At 37.5% G+C, this 16455-nt stretch overlaps 1 protein-coding gene across 5 annotated transcripts in view; it reads right to left on the bottom strand.

Moving 5' to 3' along the window:
• The window catches only part of KLHL28 (kelch like family member 28), a 43077-nt gene that overhangs the window by 11862 nt on the left and 14760 nt on the right, over nucleotides 1-16455 (bottom strand). For all 5 annotated transcript variants that reach the window (XM_081830576.1, XM_081830575.1, XM_006727109.3 and 2 more), the window contains one exon: nucleotides 5633-6531. In XM_081830576.1, the coding sequence (XP_081686702.1) occupies nucleotides 5633-6531 (899 nt within the window). The remainder of the gene's footprint in view (nucleotides 1-5632; nucleotides 6532-16455) is intronic.

The raw sequence follows: 16455 nt of genomic DNA, 5'->3' as shown, positions 1-16455 counted from the left end.
AAAAAATAAAATAAAAAAAGAAAAGGGCTGGGTGATTAAGTTAAATTAGATGATATATAGGAACATACAATAATGGTGTAATAAAAAACAATTTATTTGGGTTATAGCCCAGGTTTCTAAGACAGAGCTCCTAAACTTCTTGAAATTTTCTAAGTGATAGGAATGTCTGTTATTTATAATGAGCCCTTTTCAATCACACCTGAGTTTATGCTACTGAGGTGACTACAAGTGGCCACCTAGATAGCTTCAGCATGGGGGCGGGGGGAGAAGCCAAAGGTACCCACCATGTGATTTAACAGTCTGGAGGTTGAGCTCAATCAGCAATGGCCAATGATTTAATCAATCTTACCCTCATAATGAAATCTCCATAAAACTCCCTAAACAATAGGGTTTGGAGAGCTTCTAGGCTGGTGACCACTGAGATGCTAGGGGTGGGTGGCATGCCGAGAGAGGGCATGGAAGCTCTGTCCCCCTCCCCATACCCTGCTCGATGTATCTCTTCCATTTGTTGCTCAGTTGTATTCTTTGTAATAAACTGGTAAGTAAAGCACTTTCCTGAGTTCTAGGAGTCATTCTGGCAAACGTGTGTGGGGGGGGTATTGTGGGAACTCCTGAACTTTCAGTCATCCAGACAGAAATGCGGGTAGCGTGGGCACCCCACTTGTCGCTAGCATCTTAAGTGGGGACAGTCTTCTGGGACTAACCCTTAAGCAGTGGGGTCTGAGCTAACTCTGGATAGTGTCAGAATTATTGGACATGCATTTAGTGTTGGAGAACTGGAGAACTGATTGGTATGAGAAAAAAACCTCTCAATAAGAGTTCAGCTATGATGATGGATTTTCAAAAGTGATTTAGGTAAACCGAGATACAAGATATAAAGGTTTTAGTCCTTATGGTTCTTGAGGGCAAATGGATAATTAGTTGTAATGAGAGCTTCTTTCTTGGAATCTGACTTGTAACTTAGAGCACTGAGGTGAGTGGTGTCATGAGTGGTGTGGCTCAAAGTCCATTTAACCTATTTGCACAATTATTCAAAATCACTTCTAATGTACTGCCATCCTTATGACTCCCTATGTGTAAGCAGAAACAATACTCAGAGCTTCCTGAGATTTCTTAAGCCACCTACCCAATCCCCACTTCCCTCTTTTGCAGACCTCCTTCCTTTTCTAGTTAAAGAGAAAAACTGAGGCTATTGGACAGTACCTATCTTAAACTCCTTCTCCCACCTCTCCTCACTCCAGCAAACCTATCCTCATATTCTGGTTATGGGACATAGAGTCCCTCTTCCTCATATTTAAAACCTTCTACCTTTGAGGCACCTGGGTGGCTCAGTCGGTTAAGCATCTGCCTTCAGCTCAGGTCACGATCCCAGGGTCCTGGGATAGAGTCCTGCATTGGGCTCCTTGCTCAATGGAGAGCCTACTTCTCCCTCTGCTTGCTGCTCCCCCTGCTTGTGCGCTCTGACAAATAACTAACTAAAATCTTTAAAAATAAAAACAAAAACCTTCTACCTTTGCTTTTGATACCAACCCCTTTCAATTTCCTCTAAAATCTTGCTTTATTAATGACCATTCCTCTATCCTGTATCTTTACCTTATCCCTCTTTACTGGCATCTGATAATAAACATACTCATGTCTCTCTCTCTTCAAGAACAAAATAAACAAAAACTTCCTCTGACCTATCATTTTGCCTTGCCTCTCTCCTCATCTCAGCCAAGATTCTTAAAAGTCTTCATAGTTTATTTCCTTATTTTTTATACACATCTCTATTTGCTATAATATATCCACAGCCTTCCTACAATTCTGCTGAAATTACTCCACCAAAAGTCATTGATGATCTCCACATAGCCAAGTTCAAGAGCCACTTTTCTATCTTTATCTGTCTGGAACATTCCTTAGCATTTTACACTGTTAATCACACTTCTTCCTTCTTGACACATTTAAATTCCTTGGTTTTCATGACATTATTCTCTCTTGATTCTCCTACCTCCAAGATTGTTCTTGTGGCCTTATTAAATAGGGCATGTTCTGCATGGAGCACTGGGTGTTATATGCAAACAATGAATCATGGAACCCTACAACAAAAACTAATGATGTAATGTATGGTGATTAACTAACATAAAACTGTTCTTGTGGCCTTCATCTAGAATATTAATGTTCTCCAGAGTCATTTATGAACCAATCTTTTTTTCCTTTCTATATGTTCTCAGTGGGTAGAAAGAAGGGACATTTAAACTAGTCAAGAAGTCCAGAAGACTTCATGGTTTTAATTTATACCTCCAAATGATATTACATGCCAAAACCTTCAAAATACCCAGCTTTGATCTCTTCGTTGAGCTTTGCAATCATTTCTGGCTAGTGGGACATCCTTCACTTGGATATTTAATAGGCACTTCAAACTCAGTATGTCCAAAACTGAACACATTACTTTCCCCTTAAAAATGGCTCCTCTTCCTATATTCTCTCTTGTGGTATATCAGATTCATCCAATATCTAACCAAGAAATCTAACTCATCTTTGATTCTTCCCTCTCACCATCCCCCCATATCCATTCACTAAATCCTGTCAATTTTCTCTAAACATTTCTTAAATTAATGCCCCCTTCTCTATCTTTGCTACTTTCACTTTGGACCTCATAATCTCTTGCCTGTACTTTTATAATAGTCTCTTTCCTAATGACTCGGATACTAATTCTGGCCCCTCAATCTTTCTCTGTAAGGCAGCCAAGGATGATCTAATATATGAATCTGATCATTTCACTACCCTCCTTAAAATTGTTTCTTGACTCACATAAGAAAAATCCTCTTCATCATGGCACAGGATACTTTCTTTGACTTGGCCCATACTGACAACTGCCTACCCCTTACTGTTTAGATCTTTGAACTTTATTTTTATTTTTAATTTGCATTTGTTTTTTTTGTCCCCTAAGATTTTATTTTAAGTAATCTCTACACCCAACGTGGGGCTCGAATTTACAACCCTGAGATCAAGAGTCGCATGCTCCACCAACTGAGCCAGCCAGGGGCCCCTGATCTTTGAATTTTATGCTCTGGAATATCAAACAGTTTTTAATCTTCTGCACATCCTATACTCTATCATTCCACTGTGTCTTTGTGTACTCCCGGTGACTTTTTGCTTGGGTCTTGCTTAGCAACTTCAACACTCAGCTTGGATGTTAACTTCTCCACAATATCTTCCTTAAATCCCCCAAATGGGATAAATGCCTTTCCTTAATACTTCCATGGTATTATCTTTATCACTGCATTAACACTACATATTATAATTAACTACTTAAATATCTGTCTCCTTAAGTAAATTATAAACTTGTTAAAGATCCATTATCCAGCATAGTGTGTCTGATGCACAGGTGTTAAATATTTTTTGTAGAATTAAATAAAATAATTTTTTTAGATTGATTCACATTTTTCCATAGTTATAAATAATACTGCAATAAATGGCTTTGTGCAAATGACACTGAAATTTTTTTTTTTTTTTTTCCTGGGGTGCCTGGGTGGTTCAGTCGTTTAAGCATCTGACTCTTGATCCCAGCTCAGGTCTTGATATCAGGGTCTTAAGTTCAAGCCCTGCGTTGGGCTCCACGCTGGGCGTGGAGCCTACATAAAAAAAAATTTTTATTTTCTTATAACAGATGTAATATGAAAGATTACTGGCTCTAAACGTATGAACAGTTCTTATAGCTTTTAATAATTTATGTATGTTATTTTTAATACTTGAGAGACCAAGAGGCAACTGATCAAGAATTTTTACCATGTAAATTCACATTTGGAATTTTTTGTCATGATATTTTACTAGTATAGTTTACTTTATGCCAATAATTAGTGCCTTTAAAAATAAGAGTAAATAATCAATTTTTGTAGTCACCATAACTAATATTCTACCTATAGACCAGTTTCAATGATACTAGGTTTAGACTACGCAATTAATTTATTTCTTTTTAATTTTTTTTTAAAGATTTTATTTATTTATTTGACAGAGAGAGACACATCGAGAGAGGGAACACAAGCAGGGGGAGTGGGAGAGGGAGAAGCAGGCTTCCTGCCGAGCAGGGAGCCCAATACGGGACTCGATCCCAGGACCCTGCGATCATGATCTGAGCCGAAGCGAAGGCAGACACTTAACGACTGAGCCACCCAGGTGCCCCGCAATTAGTTTAATTTAGACAATTAAAATGCAACTGAGACTTTCTAAAAGATACAGATATATCAGTTGACACTGCTAAAACATCAATAGTTTCCTACCATTGGAGAGGGGAAAAAGCAATCTACTAAATTTTTGAAAATGGCCAGAAAGAAATCACAGTATTAAACTTATCAAACATGAAAGTTTTCAGGAAGCATTCCCATTTAAGGGTAAAGCAAAGGTAACATCCAGCTACATTTTCTTTTTAATTTTTTTTCAAGATTTTTTATTTATTTATTTGACAGAGAGAGACACAGTGAGAGAAGGAACACAAGCAGGGGGAGTGGGAGAGGGATAAGCAGGCTTCCGGCCGAGCAGGGAAACTGATGCGGGGCTCCATCCCAGGACCCCGAGGATCATGACCTGAGCCGAAGGCAGACGCTTAATGACTGAGCCACCCAGGCGCCCCTGTATTTTCAATGTATAAAAGTTACTTGTGTAATGCTCCAAATCAGGGACTGGCAAACTATGGCTAAGGGCCAAATCCAGCCCACCAGGGACTTTTGCAAATAAAGTTTTGTTGGAACACAGTCATCTCATTTGTTTATATATTGTCTATCGCTGCTCTCACACTACAGTGGCAGAGCTGAGTAGTCATAAGAGATCATATGGCCACAAAGTCTAAAATATTTACTATCTGGCTCTATACAGAAAAAGTCTGACAACTCCTACTGTAGATTATTAGAAAAGCAAGCACTCGGGGGAGGGGGGTGGGAGGATGGGTTGGCCTGGTGGTGGGTATTGAGGAGGGCACGTTCTGCATGGAGCACTGGGTGTTATGCACAAACAATGAATCATGGAACACTTCATCTAGAACTAATGATGTAATGTATGGGGATTAACATAAGAATAAAAAAAAAAAAAGAAAAAAAAGAAAAGCAAGCACTCTTTACTACTGTCATTAAAAAATATTTATACTGAAGAAAATAAATATGTATGTCCATGATTTGTATTCAGCATCCTACTTTTTCTTATTTCTTTGGTGATTCTTCTACTTGATGGTATTCATTCAAAACCACTCTTATCCCCAGTCTGCCCTCATCAAAGATTCCTAGCTCTCCTCTTTAGGATCTTCTGTTATAGTTAGCAATAATAAATCCCTACTGACCTGGTCAAATGATAATGTAAACAGTTTCATAAATTAAAAGAAAAAAAAGACATAAAATGGTAGAAAAGTAACCAAAATTCATAAAGTTTGGGCATGGGGAAGCTGGGGGGAGGTTGTTAATAACTGAGTGTTGAAAGGAATGGATGACAATGTGATTAAAACAACCAGATAAGTGTTTTAGGAAGAATAAAAGAAACAAACCAAAAAAAGCAAATAAAGAAAGTGAATAGTAAAATTAAATTATTTAAAAAATAGAGGAAATTAGCACACTTAAAAAGTATAAAATCTTTTAGCATCTATCCTTTAAGAAAGCCTTCTATTTACCTATCCAAACAGGCAAATAGTCCAGATTTTCCTCCTACGGCACAAAGTACTTTGGGAGCACAGCGAGGTCGTGTCATCAGGACAGTCTGATGAGAGAGTCTATGTTCAGGCATAAAGTGGTACTTTAGGGCTTCATTCAAAAGATGTTTACAAGTGCGATCATCACGAATAAGATGATTTGCTTCATATAGTCTAGTGAGAAACTTAACACTCAGCAATGGTAATCTCACACTATTAAGTAGCTGTGCTAAGTATTTCTGACGTTCTTGTACATCATACTTGATCCAAGACTCAAGGGCATAAAAAACAGTCTCTTCGGTAGCTACATTCAAACAGTCATTGGAAACAATTTCATCTAAATCAGCATGTGTAAGCTCAAAAAACTCTTCAGTCTGGCAAACAGCTTCAAAATTCTGGCATATGTATTTAGTAGCTGCCAAATAAAGGTCATGACAACCGTATGTCTCTGCAAAACGAGAAATTCCAATACAATTACCAGGATCAAGCTGGCTTTCAAGAAATGCACAACATTCCTTCAGGACAAGTTTTATCTGGAGTAGGTTTGCTGCTGGAAGGAGAGATTCAACTGTGTCCTGTGAAATAAAAACAGTTCCTGTATAGGCATACTCCACAATGGCCTGGAGAGCAGTTTCATCAATGCACTGAAACTCAACCTCACTGTTCTCTTTTTCAGAAAGGTTTCCAGTGAACATAGCTTTGAAATATGGGCTGATGCTGGCAAGTACCACTTTGTGAGCATGGATTTTAACATCACCGACTCGAAGAATGATGTCACAAAGTTCGTGATGTTGACGAAGAAGATTCAAGCCCTGCAGAAGTTGTTCCGAATGTAAGTGGGTTAAGTTAGCAAGCATGTAGGTTGGGGACGTGTGGTCCATCTGCACAAAAACAAAAAGCATGAACAGTTATTTCAAAATAATCTTGCCTGTATGATTCCCTTTTCAAATACTACAAAATAAATGAAATTTGTTGTTTATTGGCCTGTTTGTTGGTTTTTAAATACTTTATACTAAATACCAGACCAAGGCTTTTAGCAATCATATAATTAACAATCACATAATTCAATTCCTATTATAGGTACTAGGAAACAAAGGCCCAAAGGTTATGTGATATGCCCCAAACCACAAAGGTCTCTTGATAATGGACTTTTGGACTGGAACTCTGCCAACTCTTCTGTTTCCTTTCATTAAATTCAAGCCTGAGTTACCACTGAAACAAAATGCAAATGTGGGGGGAAAAAAACCGCCTAAAGGAAAATGAGTTTTGAAACAATGTTAATAATTTTTTGGCTATTTTCTCAATAATAATATCAATGCCTGCCAATCTAATCAAAAGATGCTTTACTTGGAAAGTAATTTCATGTTAACTCACACACTTAACCCAAAGACTTAGTAATTACTTTAATAAAGGGTGCCGAATTTATTTTTTAAAGATTTTATTTATTTATTTGACAGAGAGAGACACATCGAGAGAGGGAACACAAGCAGGGGGAGTGGGAGAGGGAGAAGCAGGCTTCCTGCGGAGCAGGGAGCCCGATGCGAGGCTCAATCCTAGGACCCTGTGATCATGACCTGAGCCGAAGGCAGACACTTAACGACTGAGCCACCCAGGTGCCCCAAGGGTGCTGAATTTAACAAAAGTATTACTATCAACTAATTCAATAACAAAAAATTAATGTGAACACAATCTGATGCTCTATAATGAAGGCAATTAGGCTCACTTACTCATCTAGACCTTACCTACTCAACTCTTCAACATACCTTTGATCACATTCAATCAATCTTTCTGCCACTTTGTACTTCTGGAAGATGAAAAATAATAAAAAATAGGAGAAAAGAAAAGGGATGTGAGAAAAAAGAAGAAAAAGAAGCAACAGTTCTTACTGTGGTAGGCTGAATAATGGCTCCCCAATAAAGACATCCACATCCTAACCCCTGGAACCTTTCAGTGTTACTGTATGGCAAAAAAGACACTACAGTTATAATTAAGGATTTTGAGATGGAGACATTATCTACTGGATTATCCAGGTGGGCCCTAAATGCAACCACATGTACCTTATAAGAAGACAGTAGGAGATTTGACACGGAAAAAAGAAAAGAAGGTAATGTGACCACAGAGGCAGAGATTAGAATGATGCAGCCACCAACCAAGTTAATACTGGCAGCCACCAGAGGCTGGAAGAGGCAAGGAACAGATTCTTCCCTGAACCTCCAGAAGGATAGCCCTGCCAACACCTTAATTTCAGCCCAGTGATAACTAATTTCAGACTGTGAAAGAATAAATTTCTGTTGCGATTTGTTACAGCAACCATAAGAAATTAATACATCGATACTTCAGAATGGATCTTAGCAGCTGCTGAGAAATATGAATTGTTTCCTTCCTACTTCAAACATAAGTTATTGGGGTAATAAAAAAGTAGATTTGATTCCAATTTTTAAAGTATTATCAAATAAATCAAACCATTCCAAACACTATTAAGTAATATCAATACTGGTAGGACTGAGAGAGTGTAGTACTTTATTCCTGTGCATTTTTAAGTGGAAATATCCATATATTGAAACTTTTATCTTTATCGAGAACTTCATCATTTCACACCTGTTTCAAATGAATTTTAAATCTATTAATAAATTATGTTATCATGGCCACCTAGCAGCTGATATCACCAACCTCCACTTCTGATCTCTCCAAATAATTCCACACACATCTAACAGAATAATTCTCAATCATGGTATGTACAAGTCTCAAGAAATTTCTGAAAAAAAAAAAAAAATTCTGGGTCTTCCAGTAGGTTCTTTATTCCAGAACAGACAACTGTCAAGAAGACAGCAACCACAGGCATAAATTTAAATCTGGATCTGTACTTTTACTTACTATAGTATTGATGTTTTAATCTGCTTAACTCCCTTTAGTCTCAGTTTAATGGAAAACATATCTTGACTAAAAAGTGAAAAATGAACAGGAATGGAAACTAGATATAGAAAATAAATGATAAGATTAAGAAAGCAGTCCCAGCTGCTTTACCTCTAGTTAACTTCTCTCATCTTTATTTTTCTTATCTGTAAAATGAGATCATTATACCTGAGCTATATACCTCACAAGGCTTTTGAGAGTCCAAATTAGATACTGCACATGAAAAAACAATAAACTGTTAAGAGTTTTAAGTATAGGGTATTACGGTGAGGCAACAGAGGTGTAACAGTATCAGGAAAGCACAGGGACCTTGGAAATATAAGATAATGAGTTTTAGTCCTAACTGGGTCACATACTGTTGTTATATGGAATTGGTACATTTCTTAATCTAAGTATTTTTTTATTCATAAAGTAAGAATACATCCCTCTCAGAAGGTTACATGAAAATGGTTTTTTAAAATGTAAAGTTCCACACTACTTGATGTGCTATAAATACAGCACTTAAGTGCCATTTTATTAAGTTGCCTCTTCCCATATCTTCACTTTGACTAATTCCCATCTTTCCACAATGACCTTTTACTCCAATATAGCTCATGTAATTATTATAGCTCTATACAAGTATTTTCTTACCAAATGCCAGATGTTTTTCTTAACCTTTCTCCTCTAATCTTCTTCTCATCCAATTCAAATTCTCAAAAAAGGCTTGGTCAAAATTAACTCCATCTATAAGTCTGTAAACATTTAAGTACCCAACTCCTTTACATGCAATTAATTATTTGTGCTGTTTTGTATAACATAAACAACTCTCTCATTGTCTGAGATTCTCAACTCTCTCAACTCTCATTTGTCTGACTTAACAAGAATATTATTCAGACTGAAAAGTGCAGAATAAACAGGAAAGGTGAATGAATACAAAAAATAAGAGAAGGGATTGAAAACGGAGCTATAGCTAATGAAACAAGAAAAGGAAATAAAAGGAAAACTGATTGGAAAGGAAGAAATAGAACTGTCTTTGTTGGCAGGTGACATGACTGTCTATGTAGAAAATCTGAAACAATCAACAGAAACCCTTCTGGAACTAATAAGCAATTACATAGTAAGGGAGAAAATACACGGCTAATATACAAAAGTCACTTTTCTATATATCAGCAATAAACAAGTAAAATTTGAAATTAAAAACATATTACCGTTGACATTAACACCTACAAAAAATGAAACACTTAGATACAAATCTAACAAAATGTACACAAGTTATATGAGAAAAACTATAAAATTCTAATGAAAGAAACCAAAGAACTAAATAAATGGATATTCCATGTTCATGGGTAGGAAGACTCAATATTATCAAGATGTCAGTTCTTCCTGACTGGACCTATAGATTCAATGCAATCCCTATCAAAATTCCAGCAGGTTATTTTGTGGCTCTGGCAAACTGATTCTAAAGCTGATATGGGGAGCTAAAGGTGCAGAATAGCCAAGTCAATATTGAAAAAGAAGAACAAAGCTGAAGAACTGACATTACCTAATTTCGAGAATTATTATAAAACTATAGTAATCAAGGGGCGCCTGGGTGGCTCAGTCGTTAAGCGTCTGCCTTCGGCTCAGGTCATGATCCCGGGGTCCTGGGATCGAGCCCCGCATCGGGCTCCCTGCTCGGCGGGAAGCCTGCTTCTCCCTCTCCCACTCCCCCTTGCTTGTGTTACCTCCCTAGCTGTCTCTCTCTCTGTCAAATAAATAAATAAAATCTTTAAAAAAAAAAAAAAAAAAACTATAGTAATCAAGACAGGGTAGCACTAGTGAAAGAACAAACAGACCAATGAAACAGAATAGAGAGCCCAGATATAGAACCACATAAATATAGTCAACTGATCTTTATCAAAGCAGCAAAGTCAATACAATGGAGAAAAGATATCTTTCCAACAAACAGCACTAGAACAACTGGATGTTAAAAAATGAATCTAGGGCGCCTGGGTGGCTCAGATGGTTAAGCATCTGCCTTCAGCTCAGGTCATGATCCCAGGGTCCTGGGATCGAGTCCCACATTGGGCTCCTGGCTCAGTGAGGAGCCTGCTTCTCCCTCTGCCTCTCTCCCTGCTCATGCTTTCTCTCTCTCTCTGTCTCAAATGAATAAATAAAATCTTAAAAAAAAAAAAATGAATCTAGACATGGAGCTTACATCCTTCAAGAAAAATTAACACAAATGTATCATAGACCGATGTAAAATGCAAACCTATAAAACGCCTAGAAGATAACATAGGAGAAAAATCTAGATAACATGGGTATGGCAATGACTTTTTAGATATGACACCAAAGGCTCCATTCATTAAAGAAAGAATAGATAATCTGGATGTCATTAAAATAAAAAACTTCTGCTCTGAGAAAGACAATGTCAAGAGAACAAGAAGACAAAACATACCTTGGGAGAAAGTATTTTCAAGAGACATATCTGATAAAGATGTGGTGTATATATATACAATGGAATAGTACTCAGCCATCAAAAAGAATGAAATTTTGCCCTCTGCACTGCTGTGGATGGAACTAGAGGGTATTATGCTAAGCAAAATAAGTCAGTCAGAGAAAGACAAATACCATGATTTCATTCATATGTGGAATTTAAGAAACAAAACAGATGAACATGGGGAAGGGAAGGAAAAATAAAATAAGATGAAAATAGAGAGAGAGGCAAACCATAAGAGATGCTGAACTCTAGGAAACAAACTGAGGGTTGCTGGAGGGGAGCTGGTTGAGGGGAAGGGGTAACTGGGTGATGAGCATTGAGGAGGGCACTTGATGTAATGAGCACTGGGTGTTATATGCAACTGATGAATCACTAAATTCAGCCCCTGAAACTAATAATACAGTATATGTTAACTAAGTTGAATTTAAATAAAGAATTTTAAAAAAAGAACTGTCATTCAGAAAAAAGAACCCTTAAAATTCAACAATATAAAAATGAACATGATTAAAAAATGAATAAAAAACCTTAACAGACATCTAACCAGATAAGATATACATACAGATGGCAAGAAAGCATAAGAAAAGATGTTCAAGGTCATATGTTATTAGAGAACTGCATATTAAAACAAGAATGAGATACTACTTCACACCTATTGGAACGGTCAAAATCCGTAACACTGGGGATAACCAAGTCCTGGAGAGAATACGGGGCAATAGGAACTCTCATCATGGCTTGAGGGAATGCAAAATGGTACAGCTACTATAGAAGACACTTCGATGGTTTCTTATACTAAACATACTCTTACCATATAATCCAGCAACTGCCCTCTCGTGTTTATCGAAATGAACTGAAAACTTACGTCCACACAAAAACTGCACATGGGTGCCTACGGCAGCTTTATTCATAAGTGCTAACACCTGGAAGCAACCAAGATGTCCTTCATTAGGTGAATGGGTAAACTGTGGTACATCAGAACAATGGGATATTATTCAGTGCCAAAAAGAAATGCTTCATATCAAGCCATGAAAAAACATGGAGAAAACTTAAATGCATATTGTCAAGTGAAAGAAGCCAATCTGAAAAGGCTATATACTATATGATTCCAATTATAGGACATTCTGGAAAAGGCAAAACTATGGAGACAATAAAAAGATCAGTGGTTGCTAGGGATTAGAAGGAAGGGAGGGATGAACAGGTGAAGCACACAGGATTTTTTAGGGCAGTGAAATTACTCTGTATGATACTATAATGGTAGATATGTGTCATTATACATTTGTCCAAATCCATGAATGTATAATACCAAGAGTGAATTTATGGACTTTGAGTGATAATGATGTGTCAATGTAGGTAGGTAACAAATGTACCACTCTGGTGGGGATGTTGATAATGGGGGATAGTATGCATGTGCTGGGGCAGGATATATATGGGAAATCTCTGTACCTTCCTCTCAATTTTGTTGTGAACCTAAAACTGCTCTAAAAAGATAGTCTTTAAAAAATAGGACACCTAGCTACTTTATAAGCTCACATCTTCCCAGACTAAATAATAATGTTCCAAGATACTTAAAAGAATCTTCAAATAAAATCCCTGAATCACTGCCAGGGCCACAAGACCAGAGACTGTTTTCAAAAATAAGACAGTAAATTCTACAAACATTTTGGGTGAGGTTAATGTTAATTTCAAATAACATTTTAAAATAAATGTTTGATTTCTGAATACCTAGTAGAGGACATAGTGACCTCTAGGACTAGGATGGATGAGCTAATAATAATAAGACATGTCACAGACTAATCTTCTCTTTTTGATATATTTAGAAGACTAAGAGGTCAAGAAAATACACCTGATGTTTGTAAAGAATTTTACAATGACTTTCATGATTTTCTTGACAGTGAAACTAAAAAATATAAGCTAGTTCAGTTAGCTAAATTAGCAACACTAGCACATACTACTTAATGGAATGAGGTCTACCTGGAGGAAGGCTTCTAGAGTATGCTATAAGGCCAAAATGAAGATACTTGGGCATGCCCTTCAGCTCTACAGACATGAAGCTTCCAAAGACAGCAAAATCATTGGTTAACAAATCAAGGATCCAAAAGACCTGATATCTAATAAGAAATTTAAGAGGGATAAATATTAAGATTCCAAAGTGGATTCCAAAACAACTACATTAAGTGTAACTTACGAGAGAAAAACTCGTCTGTAGGATGTGTTTAAAGGGCTCAGGGGTTTTAATTTTAGTATTATTTTAGTATACTAAGCTTATATAGGTTTAAGTTGCAATAATGTAACTATAATATGCAGAACTAGAGGAGATATTCTCACTTTGCTCTGGGAATGTCACACCACAGTCTGGAGTACAGATTTTAGGTACCATCTTTTAAAAGGGAGCTGAACAAAGTATAACACATGATGAAGAAAAGAAATTCAAATCATGTCTTTTGGGTAATGGAACTGAGGATGTTGAGTCTAAAGAGAAGGAAATCTGAGAGGGTTATCATGTAAAAAACTTAAAAGTTATTCAATAATAATAATACAATAACATAGGGCTGTTTGGAGGATTAAATAAATTTATACATATAAAGTGCTTAGAATAGCGTTTATCACTAAGTAAGCTCTTGATAAATATTATTTTATCAATAAGTTATTTTATTACTAGTGAATTTCTCAAGTTGTTTACTTAAGAGGTATTCTGCTTTCTGTGTTGCATCATCTCTCACTGCTAGGTAAGAAATCCACCCTGTACCACCGACATCCTGTGCCCCATAAACTATTGCAGAATCGTTCATTTGTAAATCAAGTTAATGAGTTATTGATTCGATTTGTTTTTATATAAATAGGAATCATATAGTGACAGATCCTTATATTAAACTAAGTTTTGTATATTCAAGACCAATAAATTACCATTAACATATGATATGAAAGCATGATACAATACTGATTTGTAAAAATACACACATATGTACACACAAAACACACACACGTGTGTGTGTGTGTGTGTAGATCTCAAATATCCATATATGCAGAACAGTATGATTTTAAGAGACTGGGCTCAGGAATCAGGGTCCTAGGGTTACAATATTGTCTTTAGTATTTACTAGCTATGGGACCTTGGGAAAGTGATCTTAAAGTCTCAGTTTTCTCATGTGTAAAACACAGATAAAACAGTACACATAACTCAGTAACTGTTAGAGGCTATTTACTATTATCATTATCATCCTTAAAAAGGCTTATTTTTTGCTAGCTAACCCATGTGACTTCCTTTCATGGTTACTAAAATACAAACGAAGCTTACTTACTATCAAGTGAACTAACATAATCAAAGCCTGGCTAATTTGACCAGAAAAGATACGAAAAGCCACTTTTAAATTTTGACAGTTTATTAGTTACAGATAGTGAAAAGAAGAGCAAACCAAAGACTAAGCTTCCTGAATCCTTGTCTCACACACCAAAAAGGACAACACCAAAACAAAAGGGGCTAGATGATGGCAACACAAGCTGTGAAGAACCCAAACTAGACTGCAGCTAGGCAGTTTTATATTCTGCAGCTCTATTCTTTGGGGTAGGGGGGACATGAAAGCCCCACACCTCATCATAATCAGGGAATTGAAAGGAAGCTGTCTCATGATGACAGACTCTTGGGGTTTGTAAAGAGTGAAGTGGGAGATGGCCTTCTCTCATTTCAGAAGAATCACAAGGTGTCCAATGCTCAGATAAGCTGTGGTCCCAGGATCCAAGCTTTTGCCTACCTGGCCATATACAAGGTTATGATGAAGGTCATAATGAAGCTGTTTTCCTACACTTATATCCTCTACAGTATTTCTCCTTTATCCTACTTTCTTAGTATCCCCCCAAATAATAAAAATGATTAAAGTTTTAAAAACCACTCAAAGGAAGGGTACTAGTAAAGATGACTTTGTAAAAGAACACCCATACATACTTCTGTACATCACTGTACAGGATACAAATGACATAATCAATGTTCATTAAGAAATACTGAGAAAAGGGAAGGAGTCCAAGATGGCGGAGGAGTAAGAGACCTCAATTTCCTCTGGTCCCAGGAAGTCAGCTAGATAGCTATCAAATCATTCTGAACACATGTGAACTCAACCAGAGATGGAAGAAAAGAATAGCTGTAACTCTATGAATAGAGAAGCAACCACTTTCTGCAAGGTAGGAGGTGTGGAGAAGTGAATTGGAGGCTGTATATGGGGAGACAGACCGCGGTGGGGAGGGAACCTCCATCAGCCAGCTACCGGCAAGTGATTTAGCAGCAGAGCACAAAAACAGAACTTTTAGAAGTCTGTTCTGGTGAGGGACGTAGCTCAGGCTGTTAAGCTGGGACAAAACCCTAGCTGGGACAGTGTGGTCTCAGGATCCTCGGGGTCACAGGAGGACTGGGGGTGCCTGAGTGTGGCAGGGATCCCAGGCATCAGAGGGGGGGAAGCTGGCTGCAATCAGTGAACCCAGGAGTGGGCTCTCAGCTCAGGGTTGCCATAAACTGTGAACTATGGCACAGAGGGGACTGCTCTCTGAGCAGGGGCCCAACAAGCAGCAGAACCGGAGAGACCCCCATTTCCTCCCCCGGGAAGAGTAGCACGGGAGCACGCCACAGGAATCTGCAGGATTTGGAGACTCGAAAGGGGGTCACGTGCCTGAGACAGAAACGCTCAGTCACAGGCTGGGTGAGCATGGAGTGCTGCCAGAGACCAGGAAGACAAGAGTGATTGACTGCTTTTCCCTGAGGGCTCACTGAAGAGTGGGGCACCTGGGCCCCATAGATTGGGAGACCGCAATTTTCATTCTCATCCTTTAAAGCTGTGCTGAAAGCTTTCAGGGAACAAAAGCCACATAGAGCAAACCAGAGCATATTTCTTAGCTTGGCCCCCTGGCAAGGGTGGTGCAATTCCGCCTGGGGCAAAGACACTTGAGAATCAAGGCGACAGGCCCCTCTCCCAGAAGATCAGCAAGAACATCCAGCCAAGACCAAGTTTACTGATCAATGAGAACTACAAAACTCCACATAGCACATAGAAATCATGACTTTTTTCCCATGATTCCTTACACTTTCAACTTTAATTTTTAAAATTTTTTTTAAAATGTTTCTTCCTTCCTTTTTTCAACCGATTTCTTATTTTATCAACTCCTTTTTAAATCTTTTTTTAATTTTCACTTTTACAGTTACATTTCATCCTTTCAATGTATTTAATTTTATTTTTGCATATACAAGTTTTTCTTTCTTTACAATTTTGAGATGTAGTTTCCTCTAAAACTGACCAAAATACACTCAGGAGATAGTGTATGGCTGTTCTGTTCACTTGTCTGTTTAGATCCCTTCCTTTGTTGTTGTTGTTCTTGGTTTTTTGCTTTTGTTTTTTCTTGTCTTTTAATTTCCATTTTTGTTCCATTCTACCCTTTCATTGTATTTAATTTTATT

The sequence above is a fragment of the Leptonychotes weddellii genome, chromosome 9 (genome assembly GCF_054177405.1).
Source record: "Leptonychotes weddellii isolate Sample4059 chromosome 9, ASM5417740v2, whole genome shotgun sequence".
Lineage (NCBI taxonomy): Eukaryota > Metazoa > Chordata > Mammalia > Carnivora > Phocidae > Leptonychotes > Leptonychotes weddellii.
This window is presented reverse-complemented; position numbering and strand designations above follow the sequence as displayed.